Source organism: Vipera berus, assembly GCF_964194415.1.
Source record: "Vipera berus genome assembly, chromosome: 7".
Lineage (NCBI taxonomy): Eukaryota > Metazoa > Chordata > Lepidosauria > Squamata > Viperidae > Vipera > Vipera berus.
Window position 1 is genome coordinate 39,854,610 of NC_138209.1, and position 27,793 is coordinate 39,882,402.

General features: G+C 39.0%; 1 protein-coding gene across 1 annotated transcript in view; it reads left to right on the forward strand.

Moving 5' to 3' along the window:
* Window positions 1-518: 518 nt before the first annotated feature.
* The window catches only part of TRPC3 (transient receptor potential cation channel subfamily C member 3), a gene marked incomplete at its 5' end in the record, with an annotated part of 55,045 nt that continues 27,770 nt past the window's right edge, over window positions 519-27,793 (forward strand). The window contains 2 exons of the mRNA XM_081333236.1: window positions 519-796; window positions 16,429-17,203. Of these exons, the coding sequence (XP_081189362.1) occupies window positions 519-796; window positions 16,429-17,203 (1,053 nt within the window). The remainder of the gene's footprint in view (window positions 797-16,428; window positions 17,204-27,793) is intronic.

Below are 27,793 nucleotides of genomic sequence, written 5' to 3' on the forward strand. Positions count from 1 at the left end.
AAGTTGCAGCGCGGCCGGAATTTCTTTTTCTAGCGGCGCCTGCCGCCGGTTCCCTAACTGCCCGGCGTCGCCCTTCCTCGCCTTGGTGCGGATGTTGCTGATCGGGAGGGACGAAGGAGTCCTGCCCCCCCCCGTCTTCTGACCGCTGACGGACTGTTACCTTCAGATGGCGGACGCCCTCCGGCGCCTTCCGTCCCTCAGGCTCAGCCCCAGCACGAGGCGGTGAAAAGGCGCGGCGGTAACAGCGGAGCCTCGTTTCTGCCTTTCCAGTTCCCAGGCTTTCTCTGCCCTTAGTCGGACTCTTGTTAGGCTTCCCTCTCAGATTCGCGGCGCTCGCGGAGTCGAAAGCGGCCGGGAGGAAACATTTGCAGCTTCTCCAGCGGCTGACTGGCTGGCTGCTCGCTCGCCGGCGCCGGCGCCGCCGCCTTCTGCTTCTCTTTTGCCCCTCAGCACCTACCAGCAGCTGAGCGGAGGGGCGGCCGGCGCCTCCCGAGCTGAAGCCGAAGCGCCGCCGCGGCATGTCCGGCACGGGCAAAAAAATTAAGGAGCGGGAAAACGTGACCTTCACCCAGCAGCAGCAGCAGGGCGACGAGGAGGAGGAGGAGGAGGAGGAAGAGGAAGAGGAGGAAGGCGCCTCTGAAGAAGAGTCCCCGTTGCCGCCGCTCTCACAGCAACCCCGAGCACGTCGAGGGTGGAGGGGGGTCAATGGCGGGCTGGAGCCTCCCCAGCACCAGGCAGTGAAAACCCAGCGAGAAACGTCCGGCTGCTACCCGCCCCTGCCAGTGGTGGGCAATGTGTAAGCTTTTAAAGTCTGCCCGGGCTAAGGGGGTGAGAGCGCGCCTCTTCTCGGAGGGAGGGAGATCCCGTAACGGGCTCTGGGCTTCCCTTTGTCGCATCGGACGACGGGGCAAAGCGGCCGCCCTCTGTCCGCGAGAACCAGCCGTGGCAGCTCCCAGGAGTTGTGGGGCAGCTGTCGAATGCCTTTCAAGGGAAGAAGAAATATGAGGGATAAATATTTCAAGGGGAGGAAGCTCCTTGTGCGGTTAACGGGAGAGGGAAATGTTGAGGAGTTGTGTCGGAGGAGTGTGGGGTAATGGCCCGCGGGAATTCCTAAATCGCCATTTGTTGGTCTTTAGCTAATTCAAGAATTGGGAACTGATACCACTTTTTATTCTGTGGTCGTCCGTACTTTTTTTTTTTTGTACTCTCCTAATTTAATTCTGGCATCTCGAAGTTTGACTCTTCTCTTTCCTGCACAGATGGACTGGACTTGCCTATTTTAACAAGTTCTGAGGTTGCCCCTTTAGACCAGGGGTCTTCAAACTTGGCCCTTTTATGACTTGTGGACTTCAACTCCCAGAATTCCTCAGCCAGCAAAGCTGGCTGAGGAATTCTGGGAGTTGAAGTCCACAAGTCATAAAAGGGCCAAGTTTGAAGATCCCTGCTTTAGACTAAGGATCCTTGCATGATTTTTTTTTACAGTTGTAGGATTTTTCTTTCTCATGGAATGACTGTTTTTTTTAAAGAGGCAGTCCTAACAAACAAAGGCTATGCACAATATAATTGATTCCCCCTCCCTCAAATATGTGTGACTGAGAATCTTTGAGAGAACTTTCAAAATTTAGATTCTAACAGAAGTAGTATTCTCAGTGTCTTGATGCTGGAGTCCCATATTGTGCAAGGAAGGGGGGGAATCAGTAACAATGGAAATATCAGATAGGTCTGTCACCAACAAATTTCAATATATCTGATTGCCCCAGTTTCAGTCATGCAGTGACTTACAAAGTAGCCAACTAGAAATGGTGAAGTATTTGTTTTTAAAATATAAACTGTAGGATATAAATATTTGAAATTAAAAGGGGTGGGGACTATTGGTTAAGGAATTATAATACTGTATAGCACACATACTCACACATCCTAGTCCAGAAGTCCCCAGCCTGTTAGGCACCAGGGACTGGTTCTGTGGAGAAAGGTTTTCCGCAGACTGGAGAGTGTGTGGTTTTGTGTGCTGCCTGCATCCCAAGGATGGGTTTTTGCTTGTTTGCTGGCATGCCACGAGCAGCTACTGGTCCATGGACCAGGGGTTGGGGACTATTGGTTAAGGAATTATAATTTAGCACACATACTCACACATCCTAGTCCAGAAGTCCCCAGCCTGTTGGGCACCAGGGTTGGTTCTGTGGAGAAAGGTTTTCCGCAGACTGGAGAGTGTGTGGTTTTGTGTGCTGCCTGCATCCCAAGGATGGGTTTTTGCTTGTTTGTGTGGACCGGTTGCTGGCATGCCACGAGCTGGTACTGGTCCATGGACCAGGGGTTGGGGACCCCCATTCTAGTCTACTGATTTGGAATGTCAGGTTGGACTAAGCAGGGCTCTATATACAAAGATCAATACTGTCCCTTCACAGTTTCTGGGTAAAAGGTAGTATGATTTAGATCACTCAAACACTTCTTTTCACATGTCATACATAGCCATATTTATTTTAATCATGGATCATAATTGGATGGTATCAAACTAAACCATAAAACTACCATAATGCGCTTTTATATAAGCTGCTAATTCTATCATTGTATCAGGATATATCCAAATAAACAGCTGTAGGAAAACAATGGAAAAGGCAGCCGAGAAGTCAAGCATGGAAGGTACAGATCTTAGAATAGAATCATAAAGTTGCAATTTCTTATAAGATACAATGTTGCTGGCTTAGATATACCAGTCAGAGTATTTCCTGGATATGCCAGTCAAATGACATTGTGAAATTTAACTTTTTCTCCTTTGTGGATTTTTCTGGGTTTGTGCAGGGGGGGGGAGGGAAGTTGTAAGAGCCACAGGAAACCTAATGGAACAGAGTTTAGGCTTATTGAAGCATGAACAATAATAAAAGAAAGTTCCACAATTGTTGAAAAGAGACATTTTTTCTGGGACTGAGTAATCACAGATAGTTCCCAGACATCTCAGAATACATTTGTGTTAGTTACCTTCTCTGTTCAGCCTGACTCTATACTATGAATAGAAGACATAAGACGTAATTCAAACAATGTTGGGAAGTAGTTTTGCTAGCTTGTTGCAGTGGAATATAGATGATTCTGCAGCATCTTGGTCAGGAGTTTGCAAAACCACTTTTCTCTAGTGTAGGAACTTCCACACTGTAGCTTCCAAATTTTTAGTTCCCCAAATTCCCAGCTAAAAATCCTGAGAATTGCAATTAGCACCATCCGAGAGTACAAGGTTGGCAAAGGATGCCCAAAGCAACCCAATGCTCCTTCCAGTCCATTTCCATGTGCTTTTTTTATAAAAACAACTCATTCTTGAGAACATTTCAAGCAGTTTCGATAAGATATCAGAATTTGGTAGCTGTCCTGTTTACAATTTTTTTCCAAATCTTCCTTTTATTTCTTAAAAATAATTTATATTAATAACCACTTTAAATTGATTATTTATTTTATTCTACCTTTCTTTATAAGCAACTCAAGGTGGCAAACATTCCTCATACGTCTCTCTCCTATTTTCTCCACAATAACAACCCTGTGAGATGAGTAGGGCTGAGAGAGTGTGACTAGCTCAAAGACACCCAGCCAGTTTTTCATGCCTAAGGCAGAACTAGAACCTTTACACCACACTGGTTCTCCATATAATATAATTGTAAAAAATATATATATGAAGTGTCCAAGTGAGAAGGATTCGTAAAACCTTTCTCCAAATTTACTTTAAGGAATTGTGAGACATTAATTCAGTTCTAATATTCTGCTGAATACATTTAATTGACAATGAGAACATTTATTTAATAGGAACAGATGAGTCAGGGGTGTTTTTCTCCAGCCACCAGAATAGCTGCCAAGAAAGAAACTCCAGTTACTGTGTCAGTTCAGGCTCTTCAATTGGTGTAATCATTTTGCTATGCTTCTGGTTACAAAATTACCTTTCCTTCAGCTTGCCTTGTATGTCTATATGGCAAGAAAAATTAATCAGCAATGATGAAATAAATTACAGTAAGATAATGTACCTATGATTGTAACTTTTAATTAGAAAGATTTTAACTACAGTGTGTGTATGTGTGTGTGTTTGTGTTCCTTGACTTGTAACAGTTCATTTAGTGATTGTTCAGGTTACAATGGCAACTATGACCATTTTTCACACTTGTGATCTTTGCAACATCCCCATGGTCATGTGACCAAAATTCAGATGCTTTGCAACTGGTTCATATTTATGATGGTTGAAGTGTCCTGGGATCATGCAACCACCTTTTTAAGAACCGTGCTACTAACTTAACAACTACAGTGATTCAGTTAACAGCTATGGCAAGAACAGTCATAAAATGGAGCAAAAGACAACTTAACAAAGGTCTCACTTAACAATAGAAATTTTGGGCTCAATTGTGGTCATGTTGAGGATTACATATAATGTATGTATATGAATATGCATGCATATATACAGTATATATATCAATCTATCTATCTAATCTTTGCATTGATATTGTCAAACTCAGGAGTAGTAAAAAACCTTGCCACTACTTCAGTCTTACTGTTGTATATCAAAGACACTGATCTTCCCTTTGGGACATACAATATTTATCCCAGACTTAAGTTCTCATAGTGTACCATTTTGGATGTATTACCTTTTCTGTGAAGCTAACACAATCCCACTAATGGTGCAAGGTTTGTAAAATATGTAATACTTTGCCATTCATTATGGAGATAAGGTAGCTGCATGTTGAAGGTGAGATTGGAGGCCTATTTTGAGAGTGCTTGGAAGTGAGGGCATTACCCCCCCCCCATCACAATTATTTCCCTCTCACAGCATTTGTCCTATTTATTAGCACTTCATTTCTTGTCTTCCTTTTATATTCACCTTGCCGCTTTTGACATCAACTCTTGTTCAAGTTCCCCAAAGTTTTGCTATTTCTGTTTGAACAAGATGTATGTGTGTGTGTGTGTGTGTGTGAGAGAGAGAGAGAGTTATTCCATTTTACACTGCTCTGAAATGTAAGTTTTAACATTCCCACCTTTCTCAAGTTTTGTACTTATTTGCTTCTTTCCCTGTGTTTGTCAGTTTCAGTAACTTCCTTTTCCTGAAGAAGAAGACTGATTGGTCAGGAGTTAGTCATTTTTGGCTAATTCTTCTCACAACAGATAATTATCTCAATCCCAGCGCTGTGTGCTTCTGTCCTCTCTGGAGCTACTTCTCTTATATTGCCTTTCTGTATCTTTGCTTCCTTCACATTACTGTATTTTCAGGCGTATAAGACGACTGGGCGTATAAGACGACCCCTGACTTTTGAGAAGATTTTCATGGGTTAAAAAGTAGTCTTATACGCCGGAAACTACGGTATTTTAAACTGGGAGCTGTTCAATTATGGGAGGAGATGCAGATAGAACAGCCTTGAGAATTCCAGTGATGTCCTGAAATCAGATCCATCCCACTTCTTCTTCACTGATGTTATTAGTGGGTGCTTTCCTTATTGGCTAAAAGAGAACAATAGCAAAACTACCTGAGAAAAAGCCGTGACTTTGCCTATAAAGCCTGCCATGCTCACAAATCAGGATGACATCAATGAGCAGGGGCTGAGGACAACTGCAATCGAAGCTGATTTTTTTTTTAAAAAAAACAACAACAACAACCCCTAATGTGTAGAAAGACGGAATAAATGAAATATTGTATGAGATTCTGGCATTTGTACATGAAAACATGTAATATTTAAGGTGATACTGGCATAGGAAGGAAGTAGTTTCTAGATTATTTCACCGTTGTGCCTGAGGCTTTAAAAATTGACTTCTGATCTAATCTTTTCTATATCGTCATTTTAAAGAGCATTTTAGTAAGGAGTCATTTTTTACAGAACATGATAGCAGTTCAAATAAAAATAATGTACCTTTGACAAATGACAAAAGCTACAGTTCCTAACCAGCATATTGAATGATTAGCTGGGATTTCTGAAGCTTTATTCTTATATGAGGAGGTGTTTTATACGTATAGGGTATAGTGTTTTAGTTTAAAAGAGTCTTGTGTAGCAAGACAGTCAGATTTCTATTGCTATTCATGTCTGCAACATTTATCTCTAGAGATAATGGTTTATTTTAGTGTAAAATAGACTATATACAGGGAGTCCTTGACTTACAACCACAATTGAGCCCAAAATTTCTGTTGCTAAGTGAGAAGTTTTTTAAGTGACTTTTGCCCCATTTTACAATGTTCCCACAGTTTTAAAGGTATCACTGCAGTTGTTAAGTTAGTAACACGGTTGTTAAGTGAATCTAGTTTCCCCATTGACTTTGCTTGTCAAAAGGTCACAAAGGGATCACATGACCCAGGAAACTGCAGCCATGTTAAATATGAACCAGTTTCAAGCATCCAAATTTTGATCATATCACCAGGAGGATGGTGCAATGGTGGTAAATGTGATAAAGAATAATAAGACACTTTTTTCAGTCCAGTCACTAAATGAACTGTTGTAAGTCAAGGTTGTTGTTGTTGTTAGCTGTGAAGTCGTATCCGACCCATCGCGACCCTATGGACAACGTTCCTCCAGGCCTTCCTGTCCTCTACCATCTTCTGGAGTCAATTTAGGCTCACACCTATTGCTTCAGTGACTCCATCCAGCCACCTCATTCTCTGTCCTGTTCTTCTCTTGCCCTCAACCTTTCCCAGCATTAGGCTCTTCTCCAGTGAGTCCTTCCTTCTCATTAGGTGGCCAAAGTATTTGAGTTTTAGCTTCAGGATCTGGCCTTCTAAAGAGCAGTCACGGTTGATCTCCTCTAGGACTGACCGGTTTGATCGCCTTGCAGTCCAAGGGACTCGCAGGAATCTTCTCCAGCACCAGAGTTCAAAGGCCTCAATTCTTTGGCGCTCAGCCTTTTTTATGGTCCAACTTTCACTGCCATACATTGCAACTGGGAAGACCATAGCCTTGACTATACACACTTTTGTTGACAGGGTGACTAGGGCTACCTGCAATTTGTCTCTGTAGAGAGGTTTCATAATTTATGGGCCACAGTGTGAGCTGACAGACACTCTTTGTAATTTGCCAAAGTGATTGCAGTTATGCATAGCAATTACTTCTAAGAGGCAGTGAAGTTGTGTGCTGGATTCTATCCTATAAAGCACAATTCCCAGCTATAGGAACCAAATAAATCAGATCAACTAGGTCAGTTTCTCTTCTGAGATCTTGCATCCATATACTGATGTTCCGCTTTTCTATAACACTGATTTTTTTATGTTAAGAGGTGCTATGTTATACTCATTTCTTCTATGACAATATTAGAAAATGAATATGTAGCCTATTTAAGAATTAGGTGTTATTGCAGTGTAGCACTTCTAAGTACTACCGTCAATTGGAAAGTTACAGATTAACTGTAATTTCAATAAAATAATGAAATAATGAAATAATTTGATTTTCTAATATGATTTATATGTGAAAGAGGACTAATAGTCAAGTTTGTTTCAAGTACAGTCAAGTCCTAATGACATGTACATATATGGTTTTCTTGGTGACAGTATAAAAGTAATTGTACATTGTCCCCCTTTTTTCTTCTCTTCATCCTCCTGTCCCTGTGTTAGAGTCTAGTCTTTAATTCTGAGGAATCCTGGTGAAATCCCATCCAAATACTAATTTCAGGCTTGTATTTTGTATTTCAGTTTCTTGAAGGCTGTTTATTGGAATGTATTTTCTGAAATCTGCCTCATTCTGATAAGTTCTGCTGTACCAACAGATGTGATGTTATCTTTGCTTCTCAATCAGTGTAATAGGATGTGCTGAACTAGTGAGATATCAGAGATATTGGGATTCTGTCTGAATACCAGTTAGAAGTTTGTTTCATAATCTGATGTGTACCATTGTATACTTCAAACCTCAGGAATATTCCTGTATGTCCTCAGGAATAAGTTAGAGTCAAATATTTAGTAGATTTGTATGTTATCTTTACTATTTTACATTATTATATGAATGGTCCCTTAAAGAATCAGCAACTCTGTTTCTTACAAATGTTTTCTTCCAGAACTGCATTTTAGAAGTGTTCTATTAATCTCTTTCCATACAAAGCCACATGCCCCTCCCTACTAACAATTTGCACAACTTAAAACCTTTTCACGATCATTGCATTTTTCCTTCTCAGCATATTCCCAAATGATAAAAAGCAGGGTTTTTGTTTGAGATATCATTATTTCTGGAATTATTGCATCTGCCATACCTTTGCAGCCCATCGGACAATAGGCTTTTTTTGGGGAAGGGATTTATTTTTCTTTTATTTATTTATCATATTTGTATGCCCCCCCAAAAAAAGCATGACTCTGGACAGCATTCTTGCTTTATCTCCTGCCTTTCTGTACCTGTACATAGCTTTAAATTTTTATCTTTGAATTAAACAGCATTTACAATAAATTTTCTCTCCCCTTTTTCATAGAAGTTTAGATTTGTTCATGGAAATTCCCCTATCTTGGTATTTGCCATGAGTAGTTTATAACTGCTGTTTTCTTTTCATTCTTCTTTTCTTCTCTTTCCACTTCAGCTATGAAAGGCTTTTGAATGTGTATTTGCTAATACATTATAATGGAGCTATTACATCCAGGGTTTTTCATTTGAATTTTTTACCATTCGTCGTCTCTCAACATCTCCCCATGTTCTTTTAGAAGGATTTTTGTTTAACAGGTTACCAGGCAAATGTACAGAAACCACAATCAAGGGTTGGAGAACACAAGTGACAGTAGCAAATTTCTTTGATTTCTTTTTTCTAATCATTGTTAATTGATAGTGCAGTAGTTCCACAGGTGAGCTCAGCAATTGGAGTCATTGGTAAATCGAGAAGCTTTTTAAATTTTAAATTTTCAAACATATAAAAATGTCGATAATTATGATACTCTGAATTCCACAAACACCTAAGGTAACAAGAATGTGGCACTATTCTAAATTAATTTAGTCTTGCATTCTAAAGGCTTGAGATATTGATGGCTGGAATTTGGAAGCTTCTTAGATTGCAGCTCATGTGCTTAGAAGCATGTACCACATACTAATGAAGCTGGTATGGCAAAGCATAATACTAAAAGCAGTACCAATTAAATGGTGATTATATTCCTGGTGATTGTGTTTATGGTGATACTCATCCAAATGTAAAAGAGCAATCATAGCGATGTTGGATTCTAATGATTTGGTATTGCATAGAACGTTCCTGGTAAAAAAAAGAATTCTACAATCCATCTTGTATTCTCTCCACTTTAGGAAATCCTAAAACTGGCTCAAATCCCAAAAATATTTATTTCCATTGCTAGCATTAGACTAACATTGCTAATTTATTTAAAAGCTCCTATTCTTTTTAGCCAAACTAAGCTCAAAATTTGAAGGTTTCTTATAAATGATTAATCATCCTAAAATGATGAGACCTTTAACTTATTTCTAGAATTCCATTTACTATCAAACCATGTATTTAAAGGCCTTTGCAGGATCTGCCACACTTTTTTTATCATTTGCTCTTATAGAAAATTACCAGGTTTTCTTTGAGAAGTAACCAGATGGAGAACTGATACACCTTTATTGGATCTGATAGTTGGTATAATGATAAAAAAGGAATAAATCTGAGTCATATCAAAAGCAGTTTCATCCAACATCATGCCCCATAGTGAACAACAAGAAGACTTTGAGGGCAATAGTTTTCACAAGCCTTTCTTTCTTAGTGATGGGTAGTCAGAGGCAAATTATATATAATGATTTAATTTTACTATCAATTTAAGGGTTATTTAATTTAATTTAAGAGTAATATCTCACAGTTATATTCAATAAGATAAGAGTATTATGTCAAAGTAGATTTTTAAAAGGGTGGTTGAAGACATTTCCTAGTCCAGTACCCACAGGAAATATGGGATTTCAATATCCAGTCAGTAGAATCAATAATTCCTCATGGTAGAGATTATAATCCAACATATCTGGAAGACACCAAGTTGCATAAACCTGCTTTAATGTTTTAGCTGCAACAATTGAGAGCAATTTAATTAATGTAGCATTAATGTGCTTTTAAATATGTTTGGCAGTTATTTAACAGTAATAACTGGTTTCAGGATTGCAGTTATATGGTTAAATAATACAATTGTATTAGTTAGCCTTCAAAACAGAGCAGAAATATATATTTATCATTTTAAATAATAATGTACTTTTATAAAAAGTCCATATATGTAAACATTTACAAATTTAGTACTGTATAATATTTCTTTTATGCTGTGTAATTTTGCACCTTAAGTTAGATTGATGTGTGGATGGTTCTTTTATAAAAAGTAAAATATTATGATCATATTATTTAATTTTAAAATTTACATTCCTTTAGTCAGTCAACATTTGTTAGAATGAAGGAAGCAGTGAAATAAACTTGAGGGTATATAAAAAAGTACATCTGGAATAAGCAGCCCATAGTACATCTGGAATAAGCAGTACATAGTTGCTGTAGTTCTTCTCTAATTTTTTTGGCCCCAGATCCCCTGGATATTGTGCTGCCAAAAATCTAGTGGCAAATTTCCAAATTACAAAGTTTTCAAGAAAGCCAATGTGGGTGAACACACCACAATGTGTCAGAATGGATGAAAACTCAAGCAGAAATATTAGCTCAGAGGGGACTAAAATTCCGGCCCTTTCTAGTCTTTGTATTTTTCAGGGCTTCCCAAGGTGGAAGATATTTTCCACCTTTGATGTGCAGTAATGCTTGTTTAAGGAACCATGCAGAAAGATACATGACTACAAAGTAGAAGTGCTCCCGGCTTGATACATAAAATTTCACACCATCATAAAAAAGTAATGATACTGGATAATTGCCATTTACTTCCAACAGAGTTACACTTCCTGTTTCCATAAGTTAATTTTATTAAACTTTCAGTAAGGATATACATGTGCGATTTAAATGTAAGTCTCTTTCTACTGGAAGTCAATCATTTCATGATTGATTGGAATTTAATGTGTAAAGATGTTTTTTGTTCTTATTATTTGCTTTTAACCTATACATTTTAAATGTTATTTGCCACGGGTTCTTTAAACTGAAGTATCTTATATACTGCAAGATCCAATCTGAGCTGGTCACCAGGATAAGAAGTTTGTTCATCCAAGCTTTTGGACTCGTGCTGGAGTCCATCCTCAGGGAACTTCTCAATATCCAGGATGCCTTTCTTATCTTATATACTGTTGAGAATATTTTGATTATAGCAGTATGAAAACTGAATGTCCTGCTTTGTAATCTGTTATTTTTGTTTGATGATGCATGACCGTTTGAGAATTGTACTTTCATGTTTTCACTTCAAAAGGAGAGAAATGCCTTAGAAAGATGCAATTTGTTACTTTCTTTAAAAAATTCAGTTGGAAAGTTAAATGAAATTTCAGATGACTTGGCAAGCTTTGCTCACTCAACAAGGTTTTGGGACTGCAACATGGTACAATTATCATTGCAGCATAATAAAATAAATAAAATGTATTTATTTATATAAAATGTAAATATATAAAATAAAAAATAAATAAAAAGAAAAATATCAAATTAATTTGGCTTGGAATTATGGTGCAAACCATTGTAATACCTTTTCTCTATAAATTTTATTTCTTAAATTTATATGCTGCTCATCTCATCGATAAAGCAACTCTGATACAGGAAATAGCATCTTGAATTTGAATTTATTTCCTAGTTGGTGTGATATGGACTAAAATAGGTTGGCTTTCAAGGAAAAATATAGAGTGGTAGGATGGATCTGATCAATCTTTTTTTAAAAAAGCCAATTATTATTAAGTATTATGTGGACATGGTAGAAGTAAGGAGTAAGAAGATAAAAAGATATGGAAAGGTATAGTGAATGCTATTACTGTAAATTAGGTTTATCTTTTTCCTTTTTAAAAATCTTTAACTTTATTAAGGTCACTAACCAACATTTTAAAAACATATTTATTTTCTTTTATCAACAAAAATAAGATACAAAACAGAAAAACAGAAAAATGAACATCCAACATGAACAAAAAGGAAAAAAATCTTGTGTACAAAAAAAGAAAAGAAAAAAAATCTCAAATGTCAAATAATATTAAACTTAAGAAATCTACCATGTCTGGATGCTAAAAAATAAATAAAAAACCTAATATGTCCTTCTCCCCTTATGTAACAGGTCTACAAATACTGTAGTTATAAACTTTCCCATCTATATTTAGCAAAATTCTATATTAAATAAACAAATATCACAGATGTGGAAATCTGTCTAATAATCAAATTGACCCAATATCTAATCACAATATATATGTAAAAGAAAAAAACCTCAGTGAACAGGTTATCCTAAACATTACACTAATCTTCAGATGGCTTCCAGTCTCTTAAAAGTTGCCTAATCTGTTGTCTCTAATCAAGGCAGTTAGTTTTGCCTTCTCTGCTAAATCATTCAGTTTTAAAATCCATTATTCAATAGTCAACTTCCCTTTCTTTCCAATGTTTAGCATATACGTTCCTTGCAGTAGTCACCATGCAAAGAAATAGCGTCCCAAACTGTTTTTCAATTGGTTTGTCCATAATACCTAAAAGAAAAGCTTCAGGTTTCATTAATATTTGTGTCTTAAATATTTTCTATCTGTGGTCAAATGCCAATGATACATCATTTTGTAAAATTTTTCTTTCAAACTGTAATTCAGTCACTAACCAGTATTTTATGCAACTAATATATATATTGTTGTTGTTGTTGTTAGTTGCGAAGTCGTTTCCGACCCATCGCAACCCTATGGACAATGTTCCTCCAGGCCTTCCTGTCCTCTACCATCTTCTGGAGTCCATCTAGGCTCACGCCTACTGCTTCAGTGACTCCATCCAGCCACCTCATTCTCTGTCGTCCCCTTCTTCTATTGCCCTCAATCTTTCCCAGCATTAGGCTCTTCTCCAGTGAGTCCTTCCTTCTCATTAGGTGGCCAAAGTATTTGAGTTTTAGCTTCAGGATCTGGCCTTCTAAAGAGCAGTCAGGGTTGATCTCCTCTAGGACTGACCGGTTTGATCGCCTTGCAGTCCAAGGAACTCGCAGGAGTCTTCTCCAGCACCATAGTTCAAAGGCTTCAATTCTTTGGCACTCAGCCTTTCTTATGGTCCAGCTTTCACTGCCATACATTGCAACTGGGAAGACCATAGCCTTGACTATACGCACTTTTGTTGACAGGGTGATGTCTCTGCTTTTTAGTGTGCTGTCTAGTTTTGCCATGGCTTTCCTCCCAAGGAGCAAGCGTCTTTTAATTTCTTGGCTACAGTCCCCATCTGCAGTGATCTTGGAGCCCAGGAAAATAAAATCTGTCACTACCTCCATTTCTTCCCCATCTATTTGCCAGGAATTGAGAGGGCCGGATGCCATGATCTTGGTTTTCTTAATGTTTAGTTTCAACCCAAGTTTTGCACTCTCCTTCTTCACCCGCAACAAGAGGCTCTTTAGTTCTTCTTCACTTTCTGCCATTAGAGTGGTATCATCTGCATATCTTAGGTTGTTGATGTTTCTTCCGGCAATCTTAATTCCAACTTTTGATTCATCTAGCCCTGCCTTTCTCATGATGTGCTCTGCATATAAGTTAAATAGGCAAGGCGACAGTATACAGCCTTGCCGGACTCCTTTCCCAATTTTGAACCAATCAGTGGTTCCGTGTCCAGTTCTCACTGTTGCTTCTTGGCCCGCATATAGATTTCTCAAGAGATAAATAAGATGGTCTGGTATGCCCATCTCTTTAAGGACTTGCCAGAGTTTGTTATGATCCACACAATCAAAGGCTTTAGCATAGTCAATGAAGCAGAAGTAGATGTTTTTCTGGAACTCTCTAGCTTTCTTCATGATCCAGCGTATGTTAGCAATTTGATCTCTAGTTCCTCTGCCTCTTCGAAATCCTGCCTGTACTTCTGGTAGTTCTCGATCCACATACTGCTGGAGTCTAGCTTGTAGAATTTTAAGCATAACTTTACTAGCATGAGAAATGAGTGCAATGGTGTGATAGTTTGAACATTCTTTGGCACTGCCTTTTTTTGGAATTGGAATGTAAACTGATCTTTTCCAATCCTGTGGCCACTGTTGAGTTTTCCAAATTTGCTGGCAAATTGAGTGTAGCACTTTTACTGCATCGTCTTTTAAGATTTTGAATACCTCAGCTGGAATACTGTCACCTCCACTAGCTTTGTTGTTGCTCAGCTTTTCTAAGGCCCACTTCACTTCACATTCTAGGATGTCTGGCTCGAGGTCAGTGACCACCTCATTGTGATTACCAGGGACATTAAGCTCATTCTTGTATAGTTCTTCTGTGTAATTTTGCCACCTCTTCTTAATCTCTTCTGCCTCTGTTAGGTCCCTGCCATTTTGGTCCTTTATCATGCCCATTTTTGCATGAAACGTTCCTTTCATCTCTCCAATTTTCTTGAAAAGATCTCTGGTCCTCCCTATTCTATTGTTTTCTTCTATTTCTTTGCATTGTTCATTTAAGAAGGCATTCTTATCTCTTCTAGCTATTCTTTGGAATTCTGCATTTAATTGGGCATATCTTTCTTTTTCTCCCTTGCCTTTCGCTTCCCTCCTTTCCTCAGCTATTTGCAAAGCTTCCTCAGACAGCCATTTTGCTTTCTTGCATTTCTTTTTCTTTGGGATGGTTTTGGTTGCTACCTGTTGTACAATGTTGCGAACCTCTGTCCATAGTTCTTCAGGCACTCTGTCTATCAGATCCAATTCCTTAAATCTATTTGTCACCTCAACTGTATATTCAACAGGGATATGATTTAATTCATACCTGACTGGCCTAGCGCTTTTCCCTACTTTCTTTAATTTAAGCCTAAACTTTGCAACAAGAAGCTCATGGTCTGAGCCACAGTCAGCTCCTGGTCTTGTTTTTACTGACTGTATAGAGCTTCTCCATCTTTGGCTGCAGAGCATATAGTCAATCTGATTTCTGTGTTGACCGTCTGGTGATGTCCATGTGTAAAGCCGTCTCTTGGGTTGTTGGAAAAGAGTGTTTGCTATGACCATCGTATTCTCTTGACAAAATTCTATCAGCCTGTGCCCTGCTTCATTTTGCACTCCAAGGCCAAACTTGCCTGTTATTCCAGTTATCTTTTGGCTTCCTACTTTAGCATTCCAATCCCCCATGATGATAAGGACATCATTTTTGGGTGTTAGTTCTATAAGGTGCTGTAGGGCTTCATAGAACCGGTCAATTTCATCCTCTTCAGCACCGGTGGTTGGGGCATAGACTTGGACTACTGTGATATTGAATGGTTTGCCTTGGATTCGAACTGAGATCATTCTGTCATTTTGAGGATTGTATCCCAGTATTGCTTTTCCTATTTTTTTATTGACTATGAAGGCTACTCCATTTCTTCTGAGGGATTCTTGCCCGCAGTAGTATACCTGATGGTCATCTGAATTAAATTCACCCATTCCTGTCCATTTTAGTTCACTGATACCTAAGATGTCAATGTTTATTCTTGTCATCTCTTGTTTGACCACGTCCAGCTTTCCTTGATTCATGGATCTTACATTCCAGGTTCCTATGGAGAAAAAATCTTTACAGCATCGGACTTTCCTTTCACCACCAGACATATCCACAGCTGAGCGTCCTTTCGGCTTTGGCCCAGTCGCTTCATTCTTTCTGGCACTACTAGTACTAGCCCTCTGCTCTTCCCCAGTAGCATATTGGACGCCTTCCGACCTGAGGGGCTCATCTTCCAGCGTCATATCGTTTTGCCTTTTAGTACTGTCCATAGGGTTTTCATGGTAAAGATACTGGAGTGGTTTGCCATTTCCTTCTCCAGTGGATCACGTTTTGTCAGAACTCTCTGCTATGACCTTTCCGTCTTGGGTGGCCCTGCACGGCATAGCTCATAGCTTCATTGAATTACGCAAGCCCCTTCGCCACGACAAGGCAGTAATCCATGAAGGGAAATATATATTACAAAGTACAAATTCAAAAAGCCTAGATATTTTCTAAAATCAATAGAAGCACATGAAATAATTCACTATTAACTATAAACACAGATAATAAAATACTACAGAATCTAAATGTTAAAACTAATTGACAGGATTATACAACTATGTTGTCTCTGATAGACAAACTAATTATGACCACCATAGTGGATATAATACCACTGATTTCCAGAAATATCTAGTTTAATCTTGTTTGAGAAAATACAATACGCTAATGGGAGAGAGTGATATCTATAATTACACTTATGAATATCCTACATGTGAATATTCTTGTCTTTCTAAATAGATCTTTTGGACAATTATTCCTGGTGGATTTTTTATTTACACAGGGTCTTAAAGTAATTAGACTACTTTACCATTACAATGCAATATTATTTAGAGGGGACCAACTGTTAAAGCGTGAACAGTAGATTATTGGGTAAAGGAGCTCGTTTGGGGGGAAAGCTGGTTTAGATTCTGTAGAGAAACTGCAATGAAAAATTCCCATAATGACTGTTTTTGCTCAGTAGGTTCATTGATGAAAGTCCTTCTTTGAGACGAGTGACTATGATGAGAGAAAAAGGAAGACGACAGGCCATCAGAGGTCCAGCTTTTATGTTTAATGACAGGGGCACAAGCCTCACAGCTGAGGAAGAGCGTTTTCTGGATGCTGCAGAATATGGGAACATTCCTGTGGTGCGCAAAATGTTGGAAGAGTCAAAAACATTAAATGTGAACTGCGTTGACTATATGGGCCAGAATGCCTTGCAGCTTGCTGTAGGCAATGAACATCTTGAAGTGACAGAACTTTTGTTAAAGAAGGAGAATCTGGCACGGATTGGAGATGCACTGTTGCTTGCAATCAGCAAAGGATATATCCGGATTGTGGAAGCAATCTTGAATCATCCTGGATTTGCAGCTAGCAAGCGGCTAACTCTGAGCCCCTGTGAGCAGGAACTCCAAGATGATGACTTTTATTCTTATGATGAAGATGGCACCCGCTTCTCCCCAGACATCACACCCATCATTTTAGCTGCTCATTGTCAGAAGTATGAGGTGGTACACATGCTGCTAATAAAAGGGGCAAGAATAGAGAGGCCCCATGATTATTTCTGTAAGTGCAATGATTGCACTGAGAAACAGAAGATTGATTCCTTTAGTCATTCTAGATCAAGAATAAATGCATACAAAGGGTTGGCCAGTCCAGCCTATCTATCCTTGTCTAGTGAAGATCCAGTCCTCACTGCTCTAGAACTTAGCAATGAGCTTGCCAAACTGGCTAATATTGAAAAAGAATTCAAGGTAAGTCTCTTATTTCATACTTTCTCTTTTCTTACCTTACACTATTCTGACTTTGCATTATTTTTCTGCATTTTATCTGAAGGCCCTTACTCTTTTTTGAGTCAATGGGCACATCTGGAATTTTGAGAACCTCGTATAAAATGAAGGCTATGCTGGGCTTATTGAATTAAACAGCTCTCCATTTGCCAAACTTTAATCTGGGATGATTGCTTCTTACTGATTCCTAAATTCTACTCTAGGGTGCTTGCACCAGACTTTTTGTTGTCCTGGTAAATGGCCAGGTTTCTAAATCAAACAATGGACTGAAGCCCCCGATCATTTTCTATGAATACTCTTAGAGGTACATGCAAGGGAAAAACCATTATTTTTTAATCTGGAAAGGTGGATTTGGTATTTGCTTTTTAGCATGCTAGTTGCAGTCATTTTTTGAAAAACTAAAATGAGGAAGAGTACAGACCCTGGCAGTTGCCATACATCCAAGACTCAAGCCTTATGTAATCCTGCTTGTGTTGCTGTTATGATGTTACCTTCCTTTGAAATATAGCTTTGCTTCAAATGAAAATAATGTGGTACTTGACTTGGTAGGTACCAAATAAAATAATGAAAAATGAGCTCTGTGAAAACCAAATGAGTATCCAAACTTTAGGTCCTAAATGACTAAAGATTAAAGTATTGGACTTGGGTACAAAAGAGTCCCAGATTCAGATAGACGTAGACGTTAAAGTCCCTGGGTGACTTTAGGCCATCCCAATCTACATTGCAATGTGGTTATTGTAAGGAAAATAAGAGGAAATGCTTTGTTACTTGTGTTGAGCTCTATTATACAAATCTAACAAAAATAAATGATTTTTCTTATGTCCATTAACAACTTTTGAACATTATGGTTTGTACCATGTGAATTTTCAATGCCTTTATCATTTTCCCATCTAAATAATATTACGGTCACTGTATGATAGAAATGCGTTAAAATTCCATGATTCTATTAAAATGTGTATAATTGTTCTGTTCACTTCCTCCCCGTGTTTACATATTTTAACATCACAATTATAATGATTATACTATTTTTTCTGGATTTCTTTCTTTGTTTATTTGGCTCCTTTTTGTGAGTGTTTGTTCAGATTCCATATCAACTAATATATAAAATTAGAATTCTGAAAAAACACCCCTGAAAAATCTTCATTTACTGAAAAAAAAGAAATGGGTCAGAAGAGACAGATTGTAAACAAAATTAGTTATACAAATGACACATCTTTTCAACTGTAACAAACATTTCAGTAGGGTCTTTCAGGGTCACTGTTAGATTACACTTTTTAAATTAACTTTCCCTTAAATTATTATGAGGAGGCAGAAAACACATTAATGTGTGAAACTGTTCCAAGTCTAGAGAACTGTGAAGAAAATACATGTTGATTTGTGTTTGAGTATGTATTTGTGGGATGATGCAGGAGCAAAAGTTGGTGGTCACTGTACGTTTATCAGCCTGCCTTAAAACATAGAAATGAATAAATCAGACTCCAGTCATATTATGCAATTCAGTTCATCTTCAATGATATTTATTATGTAGAGCAACTGCTGTGAAATTAAAATCTGACCTATTTGCAAATCTGATGTTTTGTATGACTGCCATTATATTCAGATTAAATAGTTTGATGTTTAATCATTTCATTTTAAAAGTTTGTGTTTGATTTACATTATAATCTCATAGAGCAATAGGCATATAACAATGACATTTCTGCAATATGGCGAGTGAAGTGTTCTCAGTTTATAGCTGCTTTGCAGATTTTCTTATATATATTGTGCTAAGGTGATCCATTATTGTATGTATGTAATTTGGAACTCCCTTTCCTGTTAGATAATTTATCTGTCTAGATACTGTAAAAATCTGACAATAGTTAGAATTTACAAAAATAGTTTTGTAATGAAGTGATAAAAAACTGAAACCTAAAAAACTAAAAACCTCAATCCTAGTTGAGAAAGTGGGTCAAAGACTCGAAGACTGAAGCTTTGCCCTTCTGTATGTTCATTGTGCTGCATGTGAAAAAGAGACATAGCTATGATTGAATGGTTGTTGCCACCATGTTAAATTTTGATACTCCTCCTGACAGTGATTTTATCAGTGACAGTAACACCTAGAGCAAAGTTTTCTGACATTAAGTTCTTAACAGAGTTGAAAGGGATCTTGGAGGTCTTCTTGCCCAACCCCCTGTTCAAGCAGGAGACCCTATATCATTTCAGACAAATGGTTGTCCAGCACTCACAACTTCTGGAGGCAAGTCATTCCACTGATTAATTGTTCTAACTGTCAGAAAATTTCTCCTTAGTTGTAGGTTGCTTCTCTCCTTGATTAGTTTCCATCTATCCCTGTTCAATATACAGTAGAGGTGACAAATAGATTTAAGGAATTTGATCTGATAGACAGAGTGCCTGAAGAACTATGGACAGAGGTTTGCAACATTGTACAACAGGTAGCAACCAAAACCATCCCAAAGAAAAAGAAATACAAGAAAGCAAAATGGCTGTCTGAGGAAGCTTTGCAAATAGCTGAGGAAAGGAGGGAAGCGAAAGGCAAGGGAGAAAAAGAAAGATATGCCCAATTGAATGCAGAATTCCAAAGAATAGCTAGAAGAGATAAGAATGCCTTCTTAAATGAACAATGCAAAGAAATAGAAGAAAACAATAGAATAGGGAGGACCAGAGATCTTTTCAAGAAAATTGGAGAGATGAAAGGAACGTTTCATGCAAAAATGGGCATGATAAAGGACCAAAATGGCAGGGACCTAACAGAGGCAGAAGAGATTAAGAAGAGGTGGCAAAATTACACAGAAGAACTATACAGGAATGAGCTTAACATCCCTGACAATCACAATGAGGTGGTCACTGACCTCGAGCCAGACATCCTAAAATGTGAAGTGAAGTGGGCCTTAGAAAAGCTGAGCAACAACAAAGCTAGTGGAGGTGACAGTATTCCAGCTGAGCTATTCAAAATCTTAAAAGACGATGCAGTAAAAGTGCTACACTCAATTTGCCAGCAAATTTGGAAAACTCAACAGTGGCCACAGGATTGGAAAAGATCAGTTTACATTCCAATTCCAAAGAAAGGCAGTGCCAAAGAATGTTCAAACTATCGCACCACTGCACTCATCTCTCATGCTAGTAAAGTTATGCTCAAAATTCTACAAGCTAGACTCCAGCAGTATGTGGATCGAGAACTACCAGAAGTACAGGCAGGATTTCGAAGAGGCAGAGGAACTAGAGATCAAATTGCTAACATACGCTGGATCATGGAGAAAGCTAGAGAGTTCCAGAAAAACATCTACTTCTGCTTCATTGACTATGCTAAAGCCTTTGATTGTGTGGATCATAACAAACTGTGGCAAGTCCTTAAAGAGATGGGCATACCAGACCATCTTATTTGTCTCTTGAGAAACCTATATGCGGGCCAAGAAGCAACAGTGAGAACTGGACACGGAACCACTGATTGGTTCAAAATTGGGAAAGGAGTCCGGCAAGGCTGTATACTGTCGCCTTGCCTATTTAATTTATATGCAGAGCACATCATGAGAAAGGCAGGGCTAGATGAATCAAAAGTTGGAATTAAGATTGCCGGAAGAAACATCAACAACCTAAGATATGCAGATGACACCACTCTAATGGCAGAAAGTGAAGAGGAACTAAAGAGCCTCTTGTTGCGAGTGAAGAAGGAGAGTGCAAAACTTGGGTTGAAACTAAACATTAAGAAAACCAAGATCATGGCATCCGGCCCTCTCAACTCCTGGCAAATAGATGGGGAAGAAATGGAGGTAGTGACAGATTTTATTTTCCTGGGCTCCAAGATCACTGCAGATGGGGACTGTAGCCAAGAAATTAAAAGACGCTTGCTCCTTGGGAGGAAAGCCATGGCAAATCTAGACAGCACACTAAAAAGCAGAGACATCACCCTGTCAACAAAAGTGCGTATAGTCAAGGCTATGGTCTTCCCAGTTGCAATGTATGGCAGTGAAAGCTGGACCATAAGAAAGGCGGAGCACCAAAGAATTGAAGCCTTTGAACTATGGTGCTGGAGAAGACTCCTGCGAGTCCCTTGGACTGCAAGGCGATCAAACCGGTCAGTCCTAGAGGAGATCAACCCTGACTGCTCTTTAGAAGGCCAGATCCTGAAGCTAAAACTCAAATACTTTGGCCATCTAATGAGAAGGAAGGACTCACTGGAGAAGAGCCTAATGCTGGGAAAGATTGAGGGCAATAGAAGAAGGGAACGACAGAGAATGAGGTGGCTGGATGGAGTCACTGAAGCAGTGGGTGTGAGCTTGAATGGACTCCGGAGGATGGTGGAGGACAGGAAGGCCTGGAGGAACGTTGTCCATAGGGTCGCGATGGGTCGGACACGACTTCGCAACTAACAACAACATTGCTTCTTGCCCTGCCTTCAGGGGCTTTGGAAAATAGGTTGATCTCCTCTTCTTTGTGGCAGCCCCTCAAATATTGGAATACTGCTATCATGTCACCTCTTTCTTTTTATTAGACTAGACTAGACATACCCAATTCCTGTAACCATTCTTTATGTTTTAACCTCCAGGCCCCTAATCATCTTTGTTGCTCTTCTCTGCACTCTTTCTAGAGTATCAACATCTTTTTTATATTGTGGCGACCAAAACTGGATGCAGTATTCCAAGAATGGTCTTCCCAAGGCGTTATGAAGTGGTACTAACACTTTATGTAATCTTGATTCTATCCATTATTAATTAATTGGCTTTTTTGCAGCTGCAGCACACCTCATATTGTAAGTGGTTGTCCATTAGCAGTCCTAGACCCCTCTTGCAGTTGCTGCTATTGAGCCAACAATATGCTGCAGCCACAAAAAAAAAGCATCACCTATTCTATACCTAAGGGACGCGGTGGCTCAGTGGGTTAGGATGCTGAGCTTGTCTGTCAGAAGGTCGGCAGTTTGGCGGGTCGAATCCCGAGTGCCGTGTAACAGAGTGAGCGCCTGTTACGCGTCCCAGCTTCTGCCAACCTAGCAGTTCGAAAGCACGTCAAAACGCAAGTAGAAAAATAGGGACCACTCCGGTGGGAAGGTAACGGCGTTCCGTGCGCCTTTGGCGTCTAGCCATGCCGGCCACATGACCACGGAGACGTCCTCGGACAAGCGCTGGCATGTGCGGGGGAACCTTTACCTTTACCTTTACCTTTATTCTATACCTATGCATTTGGTTTTTCTTACCTCAGTGTAAAACCTTATTTTTCTCCCCATTGCATTTCATTTTGTTGGGCCCAATGTCCAACTTTGTTGAGATCCTTCCAGATCTTGAGTCTATCTTCTGGGATGTTGGCTATTCCTGCCAGCTTGGTATTGTCTGCAAATTTGATGAGTTCCCCTCTATTCCCTCATTTAATTCATTTATGAACATGTTGAAGGGTACTTGGCCTAAGACAGAATCTTGGGGTACCCCACTGCACACTTCTCTCCATGTGGATGTAGCTCCATTAAGGGCTACATGTTGAGTGTGGTTTGTCAGCCAGTTACAAATCCAACTGGTGGTGATGTTGTCTATCCCACATTTTTATAGCTTACCAAGAAATGGGTTGTGGTCTTCTTTGTCAAATGCCTTATTGAAATCCAAGTGTACTAGGTTCACAGCATTTCACTCGTCTATTAATTTAGTCACTTTGTCAAAAAAATGAGATAAGATTTGTTTGGCATGATCTGCCAAACCCATGTTACAAACCCATGTTCTTGTATTGCAATTCAAATAAAGCAGGTTTTCTTTACTTGAAGAAACAAAAATGGATAATATTTGAAATGAAACTCAACAAAATATTTTTAGAAGAAGTATTTCTCATTTCATATTGGGAAGAAAGTTTAAAAAATAGGTTCAAACAAGGCATAATATGGCTTGACATGAATGGATAATATATCCAACTATTTTAGCTGAATGAACAATCCATAGTTTAAAAATAATGCTTAGATTGATATATGAATGCAGTAATCATTTGTCCACAGAGTGTGATATAGAAATGTCATAATTTGAATCCAGGAAATTTTCAACTGAGTGCAGCTAATTATATTTACAAAGACATAGTAAGTTTTGATCTTTTGTTGAGGTAGTAACTTGCAAGTTGTTCTTACTCCACAAAAATCAAGCATGGCAGTAGCTGTCCATTAGGGTATTTCTTGTGATTATTAGATCTTAAATTTATGAGAGCTACAGAAAAGAGCAATTGCTGAGAGAACGCTGATTAAGAAGCAGAATCAATTAGGGATGGGGAGAATTTAATTTGCTTCATAAAGGTAAAGGTAAAGATTTCCCCGCACATGTGTGCTAGTCGTTTCCAACTCTAGGGGCCGGTGCTCATCTCCGTTTCAAAGCCAAAGAGCCAGCGCTTGTCTGAGGACGTCTCCGTGGTCATGTGGCTGGCATGACTAGACGCCAAAGGCGCACGGAACACTGTTACCTTCCCACCGTAGTGGTCCCTATTTTTCTACTTGCATTTTTACGTGCTTTCGAACTGCTAGGTTGGCAGAAGCTGGGATGAGTAACAGGCGCTCACTCTGCTACGCGGCACTCGGGATTCGACCCGCCAAACTGCCGACCTTCTGATCGACAAGTTCAGCGTCCTAACCCACTGAGCCACCACTCTTATACTAATTAACTGTACATTTTAATTGGCTTTTATCATTCCTTTCTCACCCTATATTGTGCTTAGCCAGGCTTTAAAAAAAAACAACTACAATGACTTTAAAGCAATAGCAATTTCATATACCTCAGATGCTAACCAACATAGAAGATTTGTTTTCAATCTTGTAAGTGGCCCCGAGCCCCTTGTGTGAGGTAGCTATACAAATGATACAAATTAAATAAATAAAATAAGGCTTTGGCTGAGTTGAAGCCTTTTGCTGGAGAAAACAAAAAACAGACATGTAGAGCATTAACATTTTCTTCCTGTGTTCTCTTTCTCTTGCTAGCATGAATATAGCTTTCCTGTGTGCCATAAAATGCCTAAGTCTGATGCAATGGCTTTTTGTTGACCTGTTATACATTTTAGTTACAGCAGATCCAACTCAGTGGCAGGCCCTTTGAAGCTGCTTCCAAACCGTTTTCCAAGTGAAGCAGAAGTGGTTGGTCTCAGTTTCTAGATCCATTGCTATAGGAACATGATAACAACGAAACAGTTAGAAATAAATTGTCACCGCTGATAGCAATTTAACCAATCAACTCTAAATTTCTATAGGCCTCGTAGGTGAGCCCTCTTAGTATATTATTTCCAAAGTAATTTTAAAATGCATTAGCCATTTTACAAAGATCCTTGCTTTATGTAATTGCTCGATTGAGAGTTGATACTAGACTCCTACTGTGCAACATTGCAAGGTATGTATAGAATCTATGGTAATATATGTTGTACATTCTGGCATCTTTATTGTGGCGTAGTAATTTCTGAGCAGTTTAAATCATGTGGCTTTGATTTAGCAGCTATGGTGTAAAGAAACTGTTGTACTACTTTAGATGTAATTACATGTATGTAAGTAGGCAGAACTGTCAGATCATACTTAATTGTCATTTCAACTGTGTCAGATTCCTATGTTCTTGTTTACTGCTGTGGCTATTATTAGAAATTTCCCATATGTACAGGAGAGTCAGGCTCAGCTCATCTTTTCAGTATGTGCAAGAACACCATTCCTTTCCCCTGTTTTTTAATCATCTCAATAAGTTTGGCACTCATTTGTGGGATGGACTGAGGAATAGTTTCAGCGCTAGGGGTAGAAATTTCTTTTTGTTTCAACACTGTGAAAATGTTTTCCTCATTCAGTGGGTTGGCTTACACAGCTTACTAAATCAAAATAAAGCAATTACATTATTCTATGTCTTAATGCAAAATGTAAACCCAACTATAGTGGCTTATATACCTCAAACTAGGTTATAGCTAAAGTACAAAGGTGACTGCTGTGTTGTTCTGTTTCTCTCCCCCCCCCTTTTAAAAAAATATATATATTGAGATATATTTTAAACATAATGTAAGCAGTGTTTAGGGCATGTTCAGAATGAAATGCTGCAGGATTCAAGATGTCCAACAGATTCTGGATGTGATTGAAATAAAACAGACATGTCAAACACAAGGCCCGGGGGCCAGATCCGGCCCACGAAGTGGTTTCATGCGGCCCGCGAAGCCATCCTGGAAACAGTGAGGGAATGGCCCCCACTGCCTTGGCCCTGGCCCCGGTCCCATCTCCTTCTGCCAGAGACCCTCAGGTCTGTCCCACTCCTGCCCAGGCCCCCATAGGCACCCTTGTTGCGAACGACGTAGAGCTGGCCATGCCCACCCAGTAGGCCATAGGCACTCTAGCCACGCCCACCCAGTAGGCCACGCCCACCCAGGCCATACCCACCCGGACCCCTGAGGGCAACCGCAATGCTGATGCGGCCCTCAATGAAATTGAGTTGGACACCCCTGAAATAAAATGAAGGAGCTAATATTTGTGGCTTCATTTTATTTTATTTTTTTCAAATTCCACTTTCTTGGAAATAAATCCAAATTATTTTGGTGATGTTAACTCTTTAGAAACAATGCATGGAATTGCCTTACTGTATTTTCCTGCCTTGGATTCAGAGTGAGAAGTGAAAAATATTTAAAAAATCCAAGATTTAATACAGCACCTTAAATTAAGACACTAAGATTGAAATATTTTTAAAAGATTAAAACTCATTTGAAGGCAACTCTAAAATGAAATTCTTTAATCAAGAAAGCCTACAGGTAACTTCATGACTGCACATTAAAGAAAAAGCTGCAGGCTATATTAAGTTAAATAAAGTAAGCTTCATTGAGAACAGGCCTATAAGGAATATACAGAGAAATGTTAAAGATGAATCATTTGTTTTGTTGGAAATAAAATATGCTGCTGTTGCTAAGTCTACCATTTTATAAGGCTACCTGAAAGTGAGTAATTCAAGGAGACCCTGAGCCTAAAATCATCATTTCAGACATATTTTAAAAACATTAACATTCATAATTGACCTGGCCTAGACCTGCTAGAAAAACTAGATTTTTAACGCTATCATAAAGAATGTGGCTGGAATTATAGGGATCTCCAGGAATGCTATCCAGAGTTTAAGAGTGACAGCAGAAAAGACGTGCCTTTGGGGTCCCATAAGATTTTTATTGATAGGACTGACAACCTATCTTACAGGATGGGAAGAAATGATTGGAGAAAAATGGACCTATGAATATCCATTGTTGTAATCAGTGAAAAGCTTTATAACTGAGAATCAGCACCTTAAATCACACTTGGAAGACAATTCAAAAACTGCTTTGGGAGCTTTCATTTACTTCATTTATAGAATGAAGAGCCGTGGTGGCTCAGTGGTTAGAATGCAGTATTGCAGGCTAACTCTGCTTACATTGCCAGGAATTCAGTTCCTTTGATCCTGACTGGCTCAAGGTTGACTTGGCCTTCCATCCTTCTGAGGTCGGTAAAATGAGGACCCAGATTGTTGGGGCCAATATGCTGACTCTCTAAACTGCTGCAGAGGGCTGTAAAGTCTTATGAAGTAATATATAATTCTTAGTGCTATTGCTATTTATCTATTTTATTTCTGTAACTTCATGCAACATTTCTGAAAATAATTTCTCCTCTAGCCTTAACTTTTCATAATAAGCCAGAGTGACTGTAAATTATAAAAAGATCTGAAATTTATATTTGGACAATATCTTTTAACATCATCCAAAATGAGACAAAAGTGTAAGCTGTTGAGTTTTATCAAATCCTTCATTGGGTAAGATATTATAGAATGCTGGAGATAGGGAACAAATGGGGGGGATCCAAAAATTAGACCAGACCTGACAGCTGTGAGTTTTCCTTAAAGATTCACTTACTACAATCAATCACTTAGAGCTTTATAACTTATGACAAATAAGGCTGTGTGGAGCTGACCTCAGCACTTTAGTCTGAGATGTGTTTGCAAACTGATTCATTGCCAGGTTTCTCCTCTTGCCAAATGTATGAGCTAATATTGGGAAACATAACTAAAGCACCTAAGAGTGCATAAAGTGAAACAATTGTTGAACACAAAATTGTACTGGATGCTTTGAACTGATCTGAATATAGTCTGCACCCATTTTAACATTTTTATCTTTTTGGAGGAGGGGCGGTATTCATTTCTTAATTTAATCTTCAAGCTTCTGTAGACAGCACCCCTTGCTCTTCTATAACCAGGCTTGGAGTGGTGTGATGGCTCAGCAGTTAAAACATGCTGAGCTTGTCAGCTAGAAAGCTGACAGCTTGGGTTTGAGATCCAAGCGCTGCACAATGGGGTGAGCTCCTGTTACTTGCTCCAGCTTCTGCCCACCCAGCAGTTTGAAAGCATGCAAATGCAAGTAGATAAATAGATACCACTTTGGTGGGAAGTAACAGCATTCCATGTGCCTCAGTTTATAGTCATGCTGGCCACATGACCATGGAAATGTTTTTGGATAATTCTGTCTCTCTCTCTCTCTCTCTCTCTCTCTCATAAGAAATGGAGATGAGCACTGCCCCCTAGAGTTGGACACAATTGGAAAGGGAAACCTTTGCCTTTACCTTTAACCAGGCTTAAAGTT